The following is a 21392-nucleotide window of genomic DNA, read 5'->3' on the forward strand; positions in this document are numbered from 1 at the left end:
ATTATAAGGGGCCGTCCATAAATTACGTCACGCACCGAGAGGGGGGGGGGTCAGACATTTGTGACGATTTGTGACGAGGGGGGGAGGGGGGGGGGGGGGTTTGAGAAATGTGACGTCACATCAAAATGCGCATCTTTAAATAAATATTAATTAAATAGAATTGTTATAACAACACTCATTTTGATTAATTTTCTTTATTAACTATTTGATCATTAAAATGTACTAAGGTCACCTTATATTGATTCCATGAAGCAGCAATTTTGCTTCTCCATGGAAGATTGGAGAAGCATACCTTTTGTAATTTTTTTTAATGATTGTTATTAAACATTTATTAATTCTAATGATTCTACCATGGCTTTTCATTCTGTGGAATGAATGTGTTTTATTTGTGATTTATTTTATTTTATTTCTACATAAGTGACTTTACCGAAAGAACCAGTAGTGGAACATGTGATTATTATAATTGTACTCTCCTTTTTGCTTCGTTCTACTACAAAGTTTCAAGTATTTTTTTTATAGTTATAATAACTTTTAATATTTTATAATTATAAGAGAATTTCAATCTAATATTCTGAACATCTGCAGTTTTAGTTAGACGTTGAATATTTTCTAGTAAATGTTATGCTAAATTTCAGTTTTCCAAAACCTCCTTTTTCATAAATGTTTTCTCCTACAACATCAGAGTGCAGCGCCACATTAAATACGAACTACAATGACAATAGTTCAAAGTGATTTGAAGCATGTTTTATTTTCAAAATGGAAATTTTTTTTTGGGGGAGGGGCAGAGCTTTGTGACGTCATATTTCAGGGGGGTCTGACTTTTTGTGACGCCGTGTGACGAGGGGGGGGGGTCAAAAATCGGCCAAAATCGCGTGACGTCATTTATGGACGGCCCCTAATGTAAACAAAAACGTTGCTCTTTGTCACCAATGGGTTTGGAAGATGGTGGCAAGTGTTGTCTTGTTAAACTATACATTTAAAACTTAAAACTACTTACCTGCAGTACCTCTATTTAAATACACTATAGAAAAAATAATTTACACCCCTCTGTCAATCATTGTGTTTCTCAGTGTGGATTTGTGAACACACTTTGTAAACAGTACATAAAATAGTACGCGTTTTCAATGCGCTGTTCAAATTGTAACAAGCGTTTATACCAATGTTACTCTACAGAGCAGTGGGTAGCCGCTCCTCTTATCCGCATTGACATGAGCGGTATGTGGGGACTACGGCTTAACCGCAAAAAAAACGATCTGCACAGATGCATACGGAGAACAGAAGTATTAGCAAACAGGAGAAAGTTAACGGTGCAACGCATCTTCTCTGTTAAATATCTGCAGGTAATAGGATTGTCACCGACTGATCCTGGCTGCAAACATTGGTAGGTCATGAATAATAATGAAGATAAGAGAGCAGTTTCACTGTATTATGCATATCGTCATGACAAATAAAGGACTTAGGACGTGTATGCAGTTTGAGCAGCTTTGGATGAGACTTATGATCCTGCCCATACTCGGACATGGAGTGCATTCTCTTGTTGAGCTCTTCTGCGCATTCATCTTCGCTGCTGCGCTTGGACACGACACGACAACAGAACGATCCAGGTGGGTCGCGGCGTTTATGTGCGCGGTGGGATGGAATCGTCAAAACCAAAAAAAATAATTACGATTTTGATTTCCGTTTTTTTCGGGACCCCGGGGTCCCGCCATGAGGTTCATGTTATGGAGGAGTAAGAAAGGGTACGATTTACGGGCTTGCTTTTAATTCCACTTTTGCCAAATAAAAAATAAAACACAGCTGACTGGCGCGGGCAGAGGGAGACGCGTTGCTTCTGCCCCGCCGCTCACGCACGTATTGCACAAACGCTCAAATGCCCATCTTTGGCCGGAATCCTCAAGCGAGAAATCACAATCTCACGCGAAAAATTATATAAACATTTAAACAAATAAATAATTCGTGTCATTGACATCCTGGTCTTGCCAGAGGGACGGTTCGTGTGCCACAGTGTGGCACTCTCAAGTCATTCATCGTGGAGCTTTAAAGTGAGTCTCAGGGCCTTTTTTGAAGAGGGTTCGACGTTGGGGATGTTTGGCTAATTCCTTTTAAAGATTGTTCCGGAGGAGTGTAAAGATTCGCCTCCACCGAGATTGTCACGATTTCAAGCTCACGATTCAATTCAAGAACCGTCTTTTGTTCTTGCTTACATCGTGGTGAATGCAGCAGCCTCTAGTGGCTGGAGCTGTCCCCTGAACCCATTGCCATGCAACATTCGCGTGTATCGTGAACTTGACAACTGACATCAATCATCGCATCGTTACACCCGTAAATATATACCTGCCTACGAGATAAACCCAGGTTAATCGGATTAAACCCACCACGCATGTGGGAGGATAACACGCAAAGGTCTACACAGCTAAGTACAATAATCCACTTGCTCTACTGTTCTTTCCTTACGCATCTCAGCCCCGCGGATATCAGAGACTCACAAATGTGAGTTATGGAAGAGGAGGTGACAGACGGAGGCTCTGAGAGCGACTCTCAGGTCACGTGAATCGCTCTTTCCCCGCCCCGCCCGCCCCGACCTTCACCCCCCTCCAGCTTCTCCCCCCGCCTCCCCCCACCTCCCCCCACCTCCCCCCGGTGGCGACCTTCACGGGCGGCGGCGCGGACAGCCCTCCAATAAAACGTCGAGACAGAACCTCGTGCACGGACAATTACGCGCGTCGCCATGCTGCGTACAAAAATATAATACAGAGCGGCAATGTCCCGGCGGTGCGACCACGGCTGGCCTGCCGAGCCACGGGGAGCGATTATCCTTCGTTTCTTCACAACAACAGCAATCTAGTGCTTTTACACTTCGTACCATTCAACATACATACGCTCACACACACACACACAGGTCCCCCGTATAGCCTTAACAGACTGTTGGGGCAAGTGCTGTTAGCGAGCACCTATGAAGGCCGGCACGGCAACCCGAGGGGGTGGGTGGCCAGCACCACGCCCGGCCGCCTTTGTCTCCCCGAGTGGCGATATTTACACATCGCACGAAGTGCTCATTTGAGGCTGAGTCGGCCTATGGGAGGCCCAGGACTGGTTCAGATATTCATCACTGGTGTTGGTTGGCCGTTGGCGGGAATCGAACTCGGGACGCCGGGTTTGTAGCGCAGCGCGCTAACCACTACACTACCGCTCCCCACACATTCAGGCGCGCAGGTGGGCAGGCAGAATCATAATGGCTTGGCCCATTAGCTGGCAGCCGAGCAAGCTGCATAACCACAGCCTGGCCCCTGGCCCACGTGTCCAATCCAGGCCCTGGATGCATTGCGGTTGATTCTCTGAGATCAGTGTGCTCCTTCTCGGCCGCAAGTCCCCACCCCTCGAAGCGGATGCTGCTCAGCGTTCAATCTCAGCAGACAATCTTTAGTCGGACCATTTTGGTAGATGATTTCAAACGGACAATCTCAGTGGACACAACCTCGTTTTAAAATCATGCCAGACAATCTCAATTCACAGTCTGCACAACAAACCAGACACTCTTCGTGGTGACAATCTCAGAGCACGATCGTACGATTGATCTCTATTGTTGGGTCCGCTCGTTGCCACTAGGCTCCGAGATGATACCCCCCACATGGGAGCCCCCCTCGCCCAATTGAAGCCAACGCAGGCCACGTGTCCGAAGCGGTTCAGGGCCCCACGTGCGTGCATTCCGTGCGCTCCATACGCGGCGTGCCGTCCGTCGGCGCCGGCAAAGTGAACACGCTCACGGGGTCGCCGGGGGGTCTCCTCTCGGGCCGAGTCGCGTTGTTCTCGCTCATCTTGCACAGCAAGCGCCGGCACAGGTGCACGCAGCGGCCCAGCAGCTTGCGCCGACACAGGATGTAGACCCAGGGGTCCAGGATGGGGTTGAACGATGCCATGCGGATGGCCTGCAGGTCCAGCTTTTGCGATGACTTCTCGTCCTGGGGCGAGTTGCTCGATAGCTGGTTCACAAAGATCCTCACCTGCCAGAGGGACAATGGGCACTACGTGGTGAGAAATCATGGCATGTAGGTCACCGTAAGATCCCGTAGGTTCATCGTCAGATCCAATAGGTGATCGTGAGATAATAAAAGTCACCGTACATCTACCCAGAGAAAAGCCACCGTGCATACACTCACAGGTCCCCGCAGAATAGTTCATGATCCCACTTTGTGTGCGACAATCTCATGGCCACTTAGCATATCAAGACGTGTGGGTGCTTTACAAATGTGTTATACGACTTGCCATTCAGGACTGGACCATGCACAGTAGTTCTTGGATTTTTTTTGTCAATGTATTTTTTTATGTAAGCAGGTTTCTCGATAAAGTAAACAGGTCCCCATCGAAAATAATGGGCATTCATTGGCCAATAGATTTTACCTGTGCCAAAATAAAGCAAACAAAACTGGGGTGCCAAGTGGCTCTCCCCGGTCACACGGCACTCTCAAGGTGTGTTGACAAATGCTGTTCAGGGCCCGTGAGTGCGCTGCTGGGGGTCGCTCTTGATAATTCGTGAATTGTTTAATTGTCAATAGTTTAATGGTCCTTAAATGCACCTCAAGAGGGCAAAGTGAGGGGGCGTTTTTGTTTGGCTATCGGTGTCCCGTCTTTAACAAGGAGTGCTCTCACGAATAACACTAAAAACCAGCAGCAATGGTTTAACAGCTTTTTGAGATCCAATATTAATGAGCACGGTGGCTACGTAGGGTGCGAAAGAAGTCCAACATACATACATCGAAAAATCGGTCCAGAGTTGTTTTGCTTGAACAAATTCTGCTCTTTGACGTAACTCGACACGGCCAACAGGACCATCGATTATGTGGAGGTACCGAGCACGAACGTGAATTTTAATTTCTGTAATTCACGAAACGTGAATTTCCCAAACAACCCAAAGCCGGACTCTTCTGGCAAAGATTTCACAAATCGCACGTCCGATTCGCCCGGTTGGCTACGTACGGTGCGAAAGAAGTTCAACATACATACAACTCAGTGAGGCTTTCCGGGATAATTGATTTACGTCATTATTATTAATTTACAGGGAGTTACTCGCGTAAAATCCACCCCGCAATTCGACGTGGCTGCTTGGGTTCACAAAGGTCAACCGCGGAGGGCAAAAGTGAAAATGTATCGTCCAGAATTGCGCCACTACGGTTCTTCTCTGCGATATTTGCACTTTGCGCTGACGGCCCGTAGGGTAGAGAGCGGTGGCACTCACCAACAGCGCCTCGTACAGCCGGCAGTGTTTGCTTAGCGCGCCTGGCTGCTGATGAGATACAAACGCGTTCGCGCGCTTAAACAAATGTTGTTGCTGAGAAAATAATGCGAAGAGAGAAGTGGTTTTCATATAGGGTACCGATTTGGTCTATGCCTTAGCGCACTTGGCAATGACCCCGACGACCTGAGTGCGATTCCCACCCACGGCTAACATCAGTGAAGAATGATACCCGAACCGGTTCGTGACCTCCCCTCTCGCCCCCATCCTCTCATCCTCCCACGTTCCCATCCTCCCATCTCCCATCATCTCATCCTCCCATCCTCACATCATCTCATCTTCCCATCCTCCCACCTTCCCATCCTCCCATCCTCCCATCTTCCCATCATCTCATCATCCCATCCTCACATAATCTCATCCTCCCATCTCCCATCATCTCATCCTCCCATCCTCACATCCTCCCATCCTCACATCCTCCCATCCTCCCATCATCTCATCCTCCCATCCTCCCATCCTCACATCCTCCCATCCTCCCACCTTCCCATCTCCCATCATCTCATCCTCGCATCCTCCCATCCTCACATCCTCCCATCATCCCACCTTCCCATCATCTCATCCTCCCATCCTCTCATCCTCCCATCCTCCCATCCTCCCAGCTTCCCATCCTCTCCTTCTTCTGCACCCCTCATCGCACCTCGCGACGACACCGTCACAGCTACGAGAACACGGTCCGGAGTCGCACCGTCACGCGCGCAGTCGTGATCGGGAAGCGTCTGTGACTCGGCACCCAATGACCACGGCCCTACGCGCCGTGGTCCTTGGGTGGCTGTGTTGTGGCCCAGGGGATGGGGGGGTCACTCAGTCGTTCGCGTGGGGGGGATTGGGTTCCCTCGGGAAAAAAGAGAACCGGTTTCCTCCCACGTGAAGCCAAACACTGAATATTTACACGAACAAACATCCCAACTGCGGGAGAAATGCAGGAGTCACCACCCGAATAACCGTATGATTTAATGATCGTATTTCATTCACTCTCGGAGAGAGAGAGAGAGCGAGCGAGCATAATTCGGAGGCGCGGGTAACCACAGGCAAGCTGGCAAGGCAGCAAGAGCCGGTGCCAACTGTTGACCGAGCTCTGTGGTTCTATCGTGGGATGTTTGGCCAACTCCAGCAATGAGCGCTCAAGTGCGCGGCGAACGCTCGAGAGGGGGAAACGCGCAGCCCAACCCGGAAAACCGCACTCGGATTTTACAATCGGATGTGAAACCTGGCATGTTAATTTAATTACCGAATGTTAATAACCACCGACAAGGCTTGCAGCTTTCCTGGGTGAATCAATTCCCTCCTGACGGTGGTAAAAACGTGCCAACGGTGGGCACTGCTCTGTGGCTACGAGCAGTGTGAGCTGTACGCTTGGTTTTGTGTGCGAAGCGTGTCAAGACGTTCCGTTACTTAGACTCCTTGCACGTGATGATGATTCTTATCACGTGATGATGATTCTAAGGTAGAGTTGAGACTGGCTAGCAACACTGGGTGACCATCGGAGACGTGTGCCAGCTGGCTGGCATGCTGGATGTTAAGTAAGGCCCCCTGCCCATGCTTCCAAGGTGCGTGGAATTTGTCAGCTTCCTGCCACACGAAGCCAACAACTTCTCGAGAAGACTTGACCACAAAACCCTCGCCATATAGCGGCACCATTGACGGATCCGGGAGGGGGGTGAGTGATTGCCCCCCCCCTCTCCCCCTCCCTCCCACATCTCTGATACCCCGACAAGTGGAATTGTATTAATATAAAGTTGTATTAATATAAAATACCACTTGTGCTCTGGGATGTCGCTCAGGTGACTAATTGCTCTGCTTTGATAAGCTTATGATGTTGTCGTTGTTTCTACCATTTGTTTCATGGTATTTGTTGATTCATTTACATTTTCTGAGGGTTTCCATTTACCTTTAATAATTGGTACACGAAGAGGGTTTAGCCCTCATGTATAATTACTGTGCAGCGCTGTGAGATGCAATTGGCATGAATGACAGTATGAAATGAAATTTTTATTAAATAAAATATATTAAATTTTTTCAATTATTATTAATGTAGGGCTTTATTTAACTCCTGCTTTGGGAAGTTTTTAGATTCGCCGTCTTCTGAGTTTGGGAAAACAGTTGTCGTTAATCTGTATAACAGGTGTTTTGGATTAGATCGCGTAAATATATAAACGTGTCATTAAACCCGCCATCACCCGACACTGCCAATCAGTGAGGTCTCGTCACTAGTACAGCACACCGGTGTGTTGGAGAGCAAAATCCACAACATTTACAATCTGAGTACGACATTTCGCCAGTAATTACAACTAGCTTCATCAAGCTGACAGCCAGATTTCCACATCCACAACATTTACAATCTGAGTAACGACGTTTCGCCAGTAATTACAACTAGCTTCATCAAGCTGACAGCCAGATTTCCACATCCACAACATTTACAATCTGAGTAACGACGTTTCGCCAGTAATTACAACTAGCTTCATCAAGCTGACAGCCAGATTTCCACATCCACAACATTTACAATCTGAGTAACGACGTTTCGCCAGTAATTACAACTAGCTTCATCAGGCGGACAGCCAGATTTGTTGTCGTCAACCTCAGCACCACCTTCGTCCGCATCATCGTGAATATCCGCGCCCGTCAACATCGTGGCGGGCGGGCGGGCGAGGGGGGGAGGGGGGGAGGGAGGGAGGGAGGGAGGGAGGGGGGGAGGGAGGGGGGGAGGGAGGGGGGGAGGGAGGGAGGGAGGGAGGGGGGGAGGGGGGGAGGGAGGGGGGAGGGGGGGAGGGGGGGAGGGAGGGAGGGGGGGAGGGAGGGGGGGAGGGAGGGGGGGAGGGAGGGGGGGAGGGAGGGGGGGAGGGAGGGAGGGGGGGAGAGAGGGAGGGAGGGAGGGGGGGATGGAGGGAGGGGGGTGATCGACTCACCACGAGCGGCACGGAGCAAACGACGAACACGGCGGTCATGGCGACGAGCAGACACATCATCTGCACCTCGACTCCCGAGAGCCGGCACCCCAGCGCGAACCTCCGCTGCCTGACGCTGGTGCCGCCGAACGCGAGTGCTGCGGGCACCGCAAACCTCCCGGGTCCGCCGGGGGAGCTCCTCCTCGGCCCGTGCCTCGCCGCCTCCTCGGCCACTCTCGTGGCGGCGGCTCGCCTCCTCATGGCCACGAGGGCCGCGCAGACGCACGCGTTGCAGCACACGGTGACGAGCACGAGCGCGGCGCTGAGCACCGCGTACGTGAAGGCGAAGGCCTTCTGCGGTCCGTCGTGTTTCTTCCAGTCGATGTAGCACCACGTGTCCGGGTGCTGGCGCACGCAGCGGCCCACGCCCATGCTGGGCAGAGCGCACAGCAGCACGTTGAGCGCGTAGACAGCCAACAGGGCCCAGCGCCCAGTCGCGGGACGCACGTGCCTGCCGTACAGGTACGGGTGGTTGATGGCCAGGTAGCGCTCCACGGCCATGGCGCACAGGATGGACATGCCCGCCAAGCCGAAGAAGAGCAGCATGAAGGCGAAGTAGTCGCACAGCGGCTGCCCCCCGCGCCACTTGAAGCCGGCCAGGTAGGTGTCGATCACGATGGGGCTGGTGAGGCACGTGCCCAGCAGGTCGGTGACCGCGAGGCCGCACACGAGCGTGTAGAACGTCGTCTCCTTCTTCTCCTTGCGCGACACGCACAGCACCACGATGGCCACCAGGTTGCTGAAAACGCCCACCGCGAACATGCAGGCCGGCGTCGTCACCTGGCTAATGGTGAAGAGCGAACTGCTCCCGTTCGCTGTCAGCGATGAGTTGTTCATGGCTCTCACGCTCTTCCGTTCTCTCTCGCTCTCTCGGCGTGTCTCTCACGCGCGCCTCAACATCCCCGGCGCTGAGCCGCTTCACTCTGAGCCGAGGCTCCTCCACGTCCCTGGCTGAGAGTCACCTGCGGAGAATGAGTTCCCTGTCCTGACGGCATCTCTCGGTCTCCCCACGAGAGAGAAACTCCGCGGTGATGTAAAATCCCGATCCCGTTGCAGGTGAGCGAAGGTGAGCGAGCGGGGGAGTCGCGCCTTGCAGGCAACAGGTGAGACGCGCGTGGCAGGTGACAGGTGACAGGTAACGGAACACAGCGGCGTGTCGGCGAGTGTCGAGAGCAGGCAGGCGAGAGCGTCGGTCTCGAGTGGCCGGAGTGCGCTTGTGAGCCGGTGAGCGATGCGAGAGCCGGTGGTGCGTGGGTCCTCCTGTGTGAGTGTGCAGAGACGGTGTGTGGCGAGGCCCGGTACTGGTCATGATGCTGCCGCTCCGCGTGTCTCGTCCGTCTGCTTTAAGCACTCAGCTGCGTGCGCTCGTTGACGTCACGTGCGCGGGGAGGAGACGCGGGCGAGTGACTGTGTGTGTGTGGGTGTGTGCCTGCCGCGTCTCAGTGGGGAGCGGTGGTGCAGTGGTCAGCGCGCTGCGCTACGAACCTGGCGACCCGGGTTTGATTCCCGCTCACGGCCGACATCAGTGACGATTATCTGAACCGGTCCTGGGCCTTCCCTTGGTCGGCTCAACCTCGGAGCAGTACCTGATGCTGCGTGTAAACATCGCCAAGAGCGAGGCAAAGGCGGCCGGGCCGTGGTGTTGGCCACCCACCCCCTCGTGTGCCGTGCCGGCCTTCATAGGTGCTACTCGCTTACAGCACTTGCCTCAGCAGTCTGCTAAAGGCTACACGGGGGATTTTTGTCTTTGTGTGGTGTGTACTTCTTGTAAATCTCTGTGGGGCGGCGGGGGGGGGTATCACAGTGCGCTACGAACCCGGCGACCCGTGTTCAAATCCCGCTCACGGACAAAAAGAACAGGTGGGTGCCACAGTGCAGGTAGACCCAGCAGCCTTCATCACCGCGTCATTGTCGTGCACCTGGCCAGGGCCGGTGTAATGTGGTTGATTCGGTTAATGTTTTTACCGTTTAAAAATAAACCAGCCGACAAAGCGCCTACTTCCCAGATTCATCTCTGCACACAATAAAAACAAATCAATCATTGGGCAGTTCGCCAGCATCGGTGCAAGCGAGCCTGACTCTGCTGGTGAGAGACTGAATGTCGAAACCCGCTGCAACATTTGCTTGTGATGAACGAATCCTGCTACAGAATACGCCCTCTAGGAATGCCGTGCGGCCGATGGGCTTTGGGGCCGTCCATAAATGACGTTACGCACCTAGGGGGGGGGGGGGTCAGATATTTGTGACGATGTGTGACGAGGGGGGGGGGTAGAGAAATGTGACGTCACATCAAAATGCGCAACTTTAAATAAATATAGGCAATATGTTCTACTTAATTAAATAGACTTTCTAATAAATGTTTTCTCCTACAACATCAGAGTGCAGCGGCACATTAAATACGCACTACAATGACATTAGTTTAAATCAATTTGAAGAACGTTTTTTTAGGGGGGGGCAGAGCTTTGTGATGTCATATTAGAGGGGGGGGGTCTGACTTTTTCTGACGCCGTGTGACGAAGAGGGGGGGGATCAAAAATCGTCCAAAATCGCGAGACGTCATTTATGGACGGCCCCTTTGTAAAATAATACTTTGATATTCATTTTGTTTAACGTGGAGAGACAAATGGTGGGAAGGAGGTGGATCGTTTGATTCTCCACAATCACTATGCAGGACCATTATACATCATTATTTATAGCAGACACGCTCGCTCAAAGACCGCGAGCCTGTTTCTCCAGGGAGTGCTGGATGTGGAATCCACGGCGTTTTTCGTCTCATTTTGTAAACACTCAGAGCTGAGTGCGTCTTTTACTTCTTCGGGTGAGGGTTTTGTAAAAAAAACAAGAAATCGATACTGGGGATAATAATTGTGATGAAACCCCAAGACCAGGACCCACGGACTCGTATAGCGCACGAGCAGCGCCTTCACGCCCACGTCCTTTCGTGTTGCTGCGCACGGGGGTAGGAGGAGGAGGAGGTTGGGGAGAAAGGGGGGATAATTCTGTGGTTCTGTTTGGTGTGTGTGGACTCATCTCTCCCTCTCCGCTCTTACTGTCCAGGTGTCGCGAGAGTGTCTCTCTCTGTGTGTCTCTATCTCTGTGTGTGTTTACTTTGTGTGTGTGTCCCCCCCCCATTGTGTGTTTCCGTGTCCGTGAAGCCGTCGTCGCTTCGTCGTCACGCCACCGAGTGGCTTCCCCGACGTCTCCGTGGATCCGCCGCGACTCGACAGCGAGAGCCCTGGCCTCGCAATGAGCTCTCGCTTGGTGGAGAAACTAAAAGTTTCGTCTGTCAACCCTCCCCTGCTCGCCCCCCCCCCGCTCTCCCCAAGTGGAGAAAGGAAGACGAGAATCGTTGTTTGTGCCAGGGTGGGCGTGAGTGAGACGGCGGAGACCGTGGGGATGGAGCCAGGGATAGAATCAGCCCCGCCAATCCCAGCTGCTCACCCCCAACATCTCAACACATTCCTCAATAAGACTTCTCTAATATTAATATTAAAGTTTGTGTATGTATGCAATATGTGACGTTTTAGGGGGATTGCTATTCTTCACAGCACATCGTTATTTATAGAATGTTCCATGTTAAGAAGGGCCATTGCCCGAAACGTCACCAATTTTTTTAATCTCTTAAGGTACCTCTCATAAAAAAAAACTGTGACTGAGGACCTTTCTTTTGGAATCCCTTAAAACATTAACTTCTATTGAGAAACCAGAACCACAAGTAGCCACTGTCCAAATGCAAAATTGCATGCAAATAATTGAGAAATCCATTACAACGGGAACAATGCAGAAATAAACAAACCCTGTACGATCGCATGTATACATTTTACGAAAGTTATACCGTCGGGCTAAATGTCACGCATGTCACATCGTAGTCGAGAGCATGACTCATCCCAGTTAATCCCAGCTCGCACTGCCGGCCGTTTCTCTCCTTCTTGATCGGATCCCAACAGGAGGCCCATCTCCCCTTCCCTCTGCCTGGTGAGAGATCGTGTTGAGTCGAGGGAGCCATGTGATGTAGAGCGTGGCGATTCAGGAGGAGGCGGAGGCAGGTGATGGAAGAGAAAGCAGGTAATGGAGAAAGAGGCAGGCGATGGAGGGGGAGGGAGGGGGCAGGTGATAGAGAAGGAGGTGATGAAGGAGGAGGATGAGATGGAGGAGGAGGCAGGTGATGGAGAGGGATCCGGGGTTTTTGTTGTTGGTGATGGAGAGGCACTGAGTGTCAGCGCTCCTCTGTGTGTGCACGCTGCCTGTCCTCGTGTTAATCGTTAACGAGCGGCTCCCTGCCGAGGAAGAAAATCATTACCGATGTAGTCGCGTGCCATGGCCATGACGGGATGTTTTTTTTTGGCATCGTCATTTGGGATTTTTCCAGATTGTCATTTGCATCAGCGCGGAGGACCGGAGTCTCGTTCAAGGGCAGCGACGGCCGCGCCGCCTCCGAAAAGCCCCGCGCGCGACGACGGCTCCACAGCGACCACCCGATGCGGCCAGAATCTCGAGTAACCAAGCAGCGTCGCGCACGCGTCCCTCGGGACCTGGAATTCATTAATTCCGTGGGGTCAATACCCCCCCCCCTCTCTTCCCCATCCGGGTGAGGGCTCGCGAGGACCACAGAGCCGCGGACCCCGCGTGCCCTCCTGGGTTCGATCACAGGCGTCACTTTCACGCAGAGACGGGGAGGCGCGCGCGCGATGCGGGGGGGAGGGGCAGTCTCTGACACCCGACACATTCGGGGCCAACATCGCAAATCCCCGGCGGTGATTTGTCGTCGTTTTGAGTGTTTTATTAACGAAATAAACAATCTCGCTGAACCCCCCCCCCCCCAGAGTGTATTGCCGCGCGAGGAAGAAGAGGAGGCGGAGGGGAGGAAGAGGAGGCGCCGACGACGCCAGTGGTTGGAGTGTTCACCGCGGAGATAGTTCCGTTCCCGCAGTGAGCGGCAAGCACGTTCCGTCTCCCGACGTGAAACACGTCCACTCCTGGGCACAGGTGCGACCGCGTGCCTCGGCAGGAGCCGCGTTGTGTCACTGGGGGGGTTCTCGCACGATGGAACTCGGGACGAGGAGGTTGTAATGTGCACGCGAGCAGGGCGAATTTGGAGGAATCAAGATGTGCCGGTTCGCCATGCCCGGTCCCCTCGTGGCGGCATCTGGGCTGTAGTCCCATCACTCCCCATCACTCCATCACGCATCAATAACCGCCATCCCTCCCCCATCTCCGGTTACGTGAGAATGCCCTCTCTCGTCTATCCATGGGCTTGCCACTACGAGACTGTCCTAACTTATCAGCGACATCGCCTCCGTTTAATTGACAGAGAGATCCCTACATGTCACCTGTCACCCGCCCGTGAAGATCGACGCTGCGCAAATATGAGTCGTAGGGGCGGTGTTGTGGGGGGGGCAGGGTGAGGGGGTTTCCATGGCGACCTGCTTATCATTCAAATGATCGTGAGTCAGAAGGTTTTAAACGACTTCCGCCAATGCCACCCACGCGAACATAACTTAGTTCACACGCAAAGACAAAGACTCCCCCCCCCCGGAAAACCTTAACAGACTGTTTGGGGCAAGTGCTGTTAGCGAGTGGCACCTATGAAGGCCGGCGCGGCACATGAGGGGGTGGGTGGCCAGCACCACTCCCGGCCGCCTTAGTCTCTTCCGAGTGGTGATGTTTAACACATCGCACCAGGTTCTAATTTAAGGCTCAGTGGACCTAGGGGAGGCCCAGGACCCGTCCAAATTTTCGCCACTGTGTATTGGTCGTGAGCGGGAATCGAACCTCGGGTCGCCGGATTCGTAGCGCAGTGCGCGAAACGTCGCGTCACCACTGCACCGCACACTGACACGCGCTCACACACGCGCACACGCACGCGCGGACACTACACGACCACTGCTACGATCGCTCCTGAACCTTCTGTGGGGCGATGCGCTGCTGTTAGCGAGGGTGGTGATTGGCCGGATGTCACAAGTCCAACGTTCCGCCGACTGTTTATGTTGTGTTTATGTTGTTTGTTTTGTCCACGTTTGCTGTTATCGTGTTATTGTCAATAATGTGCATTTGTGTATTTCACCTATTATTATTTTGGTTGTGCGTCCGACGCGTTCTGTGCCGATGTTCGCCGTCCCGCCGTATCACCTTCGTGTTCTTCTTTTGTGTTCTCCGCTGAAGATGCACCACGCATCTCCCTCGCAAACCCAGCTGGGCAACTGCCTGCACGGGATTTCCCGTGTAATAAATAGACGTTGAATTGAGTACCCATTCAAATCGGTGTCAAATCGTGGAGATTTTCACTCGATGTTTTTTGATGCAACGGGGCACAGAAACGACACCCGACCGCCTTTGCATCCCCAGTGCTGATTAATGTTTACCCACAGCACCTTGGTAGTTGTTTTTACGACTGAGTAGTCCTAGGGGAAACTCCTGGGCCGGTCCTTGATAATTGTGGCTGATGATAGCCGTGGCCACGGCATCGGGTTTGGAGCGCAGTGCCCTCATCGCAGCACGACCGCTCCACAAACACAATACATCGCTGGCACACGCGGCCTACATGTGAACAACCCGAACGGAAGAATCTGGTGATGTTGCTGCTGCTGCGTTGATAACGTTGCAAAAGCAAAACAACAAACTCAACACATTTGTCAATAACACTGTGGCTTTCACAGAACAAAAACACATATGGGCATCTTATTATATAACTTAGATAGCACTTTTTTAACTCCTCCTTTTAAGGCAGTGCAATTCACCAGCGTGTGGAGGTTTTTTTTGGACTCTGGCTCGCTGGAGACGAACCCAGATGGGTGGGTGATCAGCAGGCGGACGGGCGCTGCCGTGCCCTGCGTGGCTGGAGGGGGTGATTCGTAGATGCGTGGACTCGCCGTTTATGGGAATCGTCGGGTTGGGTTCAACCGTTTTGTTTTACGTGACCGGCAGCCGCATGAAACATCGGTACAAACCGGTTTCCGATTTGCCGCACATTTGGGACGTGTGATTACGCCCACGTGGTCCAAGTCGTCTGGACAGTGTGGAGGAGGAGACCAAACACAGCAGGAGCTGCCACCAGCGGTGTCTGCGGGGAGCGGTGGCGCAGTTGTTAGCGCGGTAGTTAGCGCACTGCGCTACGAAGCCGGTGAGCCGAGTTCGATTTCCGCTCACGACCAACATCAGTGACGAATATCTAAACCTGTCCTGGGCCTCGCCTATGTCGACTCAACCTTAAATGTATGTAAACATCAACACTGTGGAGGCAAAAGCGTCCGGGCGTGGTGCGAGTCACCTACCCCCTCGTGCGCCCTGCTGACCTTGATAGATGCTCGCTAACAGCACTTGCCTCAGTGGTTCAACAGTCCGTGAGAGGCTATAAGGGGAATCTTTGTTGTCTTCGCTGCGTGTATTGCGCAGGGCGAGCGTGAGTGAGCAGGTCTGTGAACCGCCCGCGCTCAGCTTAAGCCACCTCCAACCCATTCCAGCTCACGCGTCGCTATCGCAGCATTCTCCAATTACACCCCCCCCCCCTCGGTCCCCAACATCCCCCCCCCCTTCCCACCCGCCTCCTCCGTTTTGAACGAAAGCCGTAGTTGTTCGTCACATGTGAAGTGTAAATTGAACGAAATCTGTCAGCACCACCCCGCCTGGTCTGTCCTTGAACCCGCCTCTCAACCGCTGAGTTGAGGTCCCTCTCAGCCCTCTCCTCCTCGCTCTCCTGGGGGGCGAGGGGGAGAGAGGGGGCGTCTTGCTGCAAGACCGGCCCGCCACTGTATTAGGACTTAGTGTTGAGCTGAGTTGAGGTGCTTCGTGACTTGGCATGGGATTAGCTCTAAATATGTTTTTTTGAAAGGGCCCATAATTGTAAGGGGTCTCCCGTAATAAATATTTAAGCTTTTCTGGAAATGGTTAAGTTCTGGTGCGTTTCCATTCAGCAGTTAAATACGCCTCCAAAAAATTCTTAAATAATCTGGTTTATATTTTTTGTCATAAAAGTGAAATTCATGACCCCATGAATTTCATAAGGCTCTGTTTTCAAGGCCATAAACATTTACGATGGAAGATTCAAATTGCTGGGTTAATGTATTTTGGTGATATTCTGTTGCATGGCTTTCACAGGATGAAGGGCAGCGTTTGTACAAAGATAGGCAATGTGGACACAATTATCATAATAACCTTCATAACAGGAATAGTCACGCCCTTTAGTTACCCATTATAGTATCGCCAAGTCGTAATACTTTTACACATTCCACGCGCATTAGGAGGGTAACATTCCATGCTTTCCACATACACGAATCAATTCCTTTAAAAATGCCATCTCCTGGCCCATGCCGATAGAAGATGAGGTGTTTACATCCAAGCAGTGACCACAAGTATAAACCCGAGTTCCCGTGGGCATGGTCACGAGGAAAGTCCACCACGGTTATCACTAAACGCCGCCGTGCCCTCAGGAGGAGCTATGGCCGGAATGTCAACCTACTCTGCGTTTGCTCGAAGGCAATGTTCATGATGCATGTGGAGAGTTATTTTATTTGCGTGTTGTGACCCACTGCCAACGCATCCCCGATTATGTACGTATTCACTTAAAGCCATTAAGGTGCTTCTATAGGCATCTCTTATCTAACGCAATATCTCTCAGAATAGTCTTTGCAATGTGTGCTTGGGGCGCATTTCACACAGTTTAGGGACAACTCGAAACATTCATGCAGATGTCATCATCATCAAAAGCCACGATCCATCCACTGCTGGATGAAATCCTCTCCAGGCCGTCGTCATTTCCTCACGAATCCTGCGATGCACCAATGCACCGAGCGCGTTCACATGAGCTGTTGAGATGCGTAAACGAATTAAATAAATAACTATTGCTGTATGTTTAGCTTGTTTTCCCCTGTGGAGGGACAGATACGGGGGATGAGCGACGGTACCGTCTGCGTATTTATTGCGAAAGTCGGCCCGGGATAAATGTTTCTGTTCATGAGCCAAGTGGGCGAGCAGCCTCGCGTGATCCAGTGGCTGGTGTGGGTTTCGTAACAGTGGCGCCCTCTCCGGCCCAGCGTGACCCACGCGCTGTTGTTTGCTTGGAGATGGCTGTGCCAGGGGAGCCTTGGTTTGTTCCTGCGCTGTGCGTGCAGCTACCGATGAGCTGTCCCGCTTCGAGGCCCTCGTAGGAATGATAAACAACTTGAGGTCTGGCGTGTCACGCCACCCCCCCCCCCCCGTTGTCTTGAGGAATTCACGGGGTCGTTTTTGTTCAGGCTCTGGGGACCGATTGGGAAGGTGACAGACAGACTTGGGGTTGAGTGTCCAGGTAGGTTGACGTGAATAACAGCAACAACGACAGCAGAAGAAATAACAGGAGCAATAGCAGGAACAACAGCAGTACACGTTTCAACAGCAGCAGCACCAGTAACAGTAACTGTAGTAATTATAACAAGAGTAAAGCAGCAGCAACAGCAGCTGTAGCAGCGGTAGCAGCGGTAGCAGCAACAGCAGCTGTAGCAGCGGTAGCAGCAACAGCAGTCGTGACAGCAGTAACGGCAGCAGCAGCAGAAATAGCAGCAGTCACAAAAGCAAGACTAACAAGGAGTATCACCAATAGCAGACACAGCAGCGATAGTGACAGCAAACAGCAGCAGCAACACCGACAGAGGTAGCGATGGCAGCAGCATCAGCAGCCCTATCAGGAGCAACAGCAGCACCGACAGGAACGAGATCAACAAACTCAGCAGCGGTAGTAGGAGCAGCAACAGCAGCAGTAGCGGCAGCAGCAGCAGTAGTTAGACGTATTCATTTTCATTTCATTTACTAGGTATAACCCTGTGAGCCATGCGGCTCTTGACTCGGGTGCAACCGCAACAAAACAAAAACATGAACAAGAAACATCTGAAAGTGACTACACGCAACAGAAAAATCCTGGAAAAAACTGCAAAGTCTTCCATGAAAAAAACACCGAGCGACAAAAGCAACAGCAGCAGTCAGTTGCGGCAGTGGCGGGCCGTGTACTAAACACCTCGGCCTTCAGTGCTATCCTTCCGCAATTAAAGCGCCTTCGAATAACCTCACCGTGACACTAGGGCTATAGGCTATTGTCATTCGACGTAACCACCCCATATTCACAGTGACAGTAACCTTTATCGAGTGGAATAAAGTGATTTAACACGAGGTTCAACACCGATGAGAGTTACAATACACTAATTGCAGAGACGTGAATACATGGTGACTGAAACCATCAAGGATGTAGCACTATTACGCAGTATGACAGGATGCTGCATCACAAATAGACATTGCATAGCCCAAATCAATGGCATTACCAAAGAAATAAGAACAAACTCGCAACAACCAGTCACATTTACTCATACGACCACCAAGCAAGCACAAATTCCGTCAAACATACATAACACAATCAGGATTCAACAGGCTTCCCCACAGGAAAAAATATATATAAAGCACTACATCAAAAAAGCTAAACGTCACGACAGGAAGTTTAAATAAATCGTAAAGAACGCTACATTACGTGTGAACTAGTTTTATTTTAGTTAGCTAAATAGCCCTCCGATCACGCCACACTGAAGAATGCTAACGTAGGTGGCTAGGCCAGCTAGAAGGCTCCGGCGTGTCAAAGAATACGCCCAACATGGCAAACTCGAAATCTGATTGGTTAAAGAATATGACAATCAACAACATCGTCCCCATTTGCCTCAACAGCAAAGGAGATTCACTCGACATTCTGAAGGTAGATTTTTCACCAGGAGAGGTGGAGACAGCGCAGGTGGAAAATCTGATTGGATAAAAGCTCAAATTTATTAGCTGCACTGCAAGCAGCGCAACTCAGGGAGAGAGTAGCAATGAAATTACATTAATAGACTGATGGGAACGAACTTTGTAAAATACATATAGCATTAATGAAAATATATATTAATTGATAAAAATATAATTTTCTGTTCTTTCGGTCTTTCAGTAAAGTCATGTAAATAGGTTCAAAGCAAATAACAAAAAACTACGACGTTTCGATGGCAAGACAGGCGGTCGTCATTAGGAAAAGGGGTTTAGCTTCTGAAGGTCAAACTGTTTCATAAAGGTTTGAAATGGGCTTAGCCCAAATGTCAACAGCATGGGCGGGGCAGCTAATGTTAATGTGAGTGGTGGGCAGCAACCGCGACGGTGGTGGGTTTTCCACCAATCAAAGGGCTGCCAAGGTAAAAATGTGCATGTTAATGTAAGATCGTTGAGCGGCCTCCACGGCAAGCGCGCTGAGGTGGCTATGTTAATGTGAGAGATTAGCATGTTAATAAAAGATTGCAGTAGCAACCTCGGGGTTGGCGCATGAGTTAGCTGTGTTAGTGTGAGAAATTTAAGCTGTGAATGTAAAATGAGAGAGCCGAAAATAGCAACTAACATCGGAAGGTGGTAGGATGGGAACATCACAGCCAGTTATGACTTAAACTGGTTAATAACGTCCTTACAATGATTGCTCAGTTTGTACTCATCTTCTCAGTTGAAATTGTGTCTGTGTTTATATATCTGGATGGCTTCATGAACAAATCTTTGTTGATAGCCAGTGGGTTTGCAAAGTATCGTCGTCTTCGAGAAATCAATTTCGTGTCAGCCCACCGCATTAAAACAATTATCAGCCACGGCCGAGGTATTGATCCTACCGTATTTCAGATCTGCCTTATGTTCACAAACACGGTCCGAGACATGTCGCTTAGCTTCCCCAATGTAAATATTGCCGCAGTCACAGCTTAGTTTGTAGACGCCGGGGTATTGCATGTCAGGGATCACATCCAGTTTAAGTCATTGACGTCACGCATGGATGTAGCACTGTACTGTGTAGATGTATTTTTTACCGTCACTTTCTGTAAAGAAACGTCATATTTGAAGCGACTTAGCGTAAGAAATAATTTAATTTAGCTCGACCTTTCTCTGCGTTAGTGTAAAAATCCACCCACTCATGAATATTAATGAGGGGGGATGGGCCTCATGTGGAGTGACGTCACGCGCGGGACGGACAGACATTTCTGGGTGATTACAGTAGTTAATTGTAGTGGTTGGGCTGAAGAGGACCCCCTTGAGTGGATGGAGTGCTCCTGCCAATATCTTCCGGTGACACGTAGGTATTTGTTTACCCAGCCCACCTTGCTGATGAGACTTTAAAGGTCAAGAAGTTAAAACAAATCCTGAGTTTGTTTCTTTAACAAACTGCCGGATAGCACTGCTATATATATACATCTTATGTGACTCACGGTGCACGACATTACAGTATATTGTTTGTGTATATAGAGAGACAAACTCAATTGTATTTATTTTACTTACCCATATTGTTCCACAACAGTCCATAATACGATTTTGTAAAAAGAATGAAGACACGACATTGCAATTGTTGTGCTCGCGACCGACCTATGTGCCCAACATAACGCCACCCGTTCGGGAATGTTCTCAAGCCAGCAGTTGAGACAATGATCCGCGGACGATGGCGTGACCCGACTCCTTCCGAAGCCCCTTCAATAGGCCCCGGCGTCACACTCGGCACCTTGACCCCCCAGGGCATCAAGCGGTCACCCCTTGGAGCCCATTTGGGAACCCGTTGGCAGCCAGACTCCGACCGCTTCGCGTCGCATCCCCAGCAGGTGTATCTGTTTGCGAATCTCTCCGTCAATTCGTTTTTTTTGTTACACACGTATTAAACACCATTGGATTATCATATTTTATATGACAATTTTCATATTTTTTCCTGGCAAATGAGGTTCCAATGGTGTAAATGCTTACCCCGAGATCTCATACTTTGATGGTGCATTGTCTTTGAGTTGTGCGCCTTTTGGCGTCATCTGGTCAAACCCATGTGAGACTAGGCTCTAAGGAAAGCTGTCTCGGGTGTGGACCATTCAATTTCAAGGACAGTGCACATTATCAGAGTTATGTTTTTTGTTTGCATTATGACTGCAGGTATTGTGGTCTATGCAACATGACTCCTTGTAAAAAAAGGTGTCAGTTTTGTTGCCAGATAGAAGGGTAAAAAACCAATTATCACGTATTAAGCAATTGAGCAAGGCAAACACAATCGTTCATATGGCTTTGCTTACTCCGCCTCGAGGCAACGCGTTTGCTGTCTCGCAGTGGAACGGACGGGAGTCTCGTGGCGTGCATGGCCCTGTTCGCGATGGCTGCGGAGACGTCGTTGTTATCATAGC

The 21392-nt window shown here is 50.8% G+C and overlaps 2 protein-coding genes across 2 annotated transcripts in view; one reads left to right on the forward strand and one right to left on the reverse strand.

The window, feature by feature from the left end:
* Window positions 1-3451: 3451 nt before the first annotated feature.
* On the reverse strand, window positions 3452-9066 carry LOC144941260 (prostaglandin E2 receptor EP4 subtype-like). The gene is made up of 2 exons (XM_078867877.1): window positions 8191-9066; window positions 3452-4001 (listed from the first exon to the last, which is right to left on the reverse strand). Exons 1-2 carry the CDS (start codon window positions 9064-9066, stop codon window positions 3684-3686), a joined length of 1194 nt encoding a protein of 397 aa, XP_078724003.1. The 3' UTR covers window positions 3452-3683.
* A 4144-nt stretch (window positions 9067-13210) lies between these two features.
* The window catches only part of LOC144941164 (trypsin-like), a 28214-nt gene continuing 20032 nt past the window's right edge, over window positions 13211-21392 (forward strand). Inside the window, exon 1 of the mRNA XM_078867720.1 lies at window positions 13211-13215. The gene's annotated coding sequence lies outside the window, so the exon portion shown is untranslated. The remainder of the gene's footprint in view (window positions 13216-21392) is intronic.

Source organism: Lampetra fluviatilis, chromosome 24, assembly GCF_964198595.1.
Source record: "Lampetra fluviatilis chromosome 24, kcLamFluv1.1, whole genome shotgun sequence".
NCBI classification, from domain to species: Eukaryota; Metazoa; Chordata; class Hyperoartia; order Petromyzontiformes; family Petromyzontidae; genus Lampetra; species Lampetra fluviatilis.

Bases quoted from the DNA above. Each gene is read 5' to 3' on its own strand.
- LOC144941260 (XM_078867877.1), bottom strand. From the start codon at position 9,066: ATGAACAACTCATCGCTGACAGCGAACGGGAGCAGTTCGCTCTTCACC. The intron at 4,002-8,190 runs GTGAGTCGATCA...TCCCTCTGGCAG, and splicing joins TTTGCTCCGTGCCGCTCGTG to GTGAGGATCTTTGTGAACCA.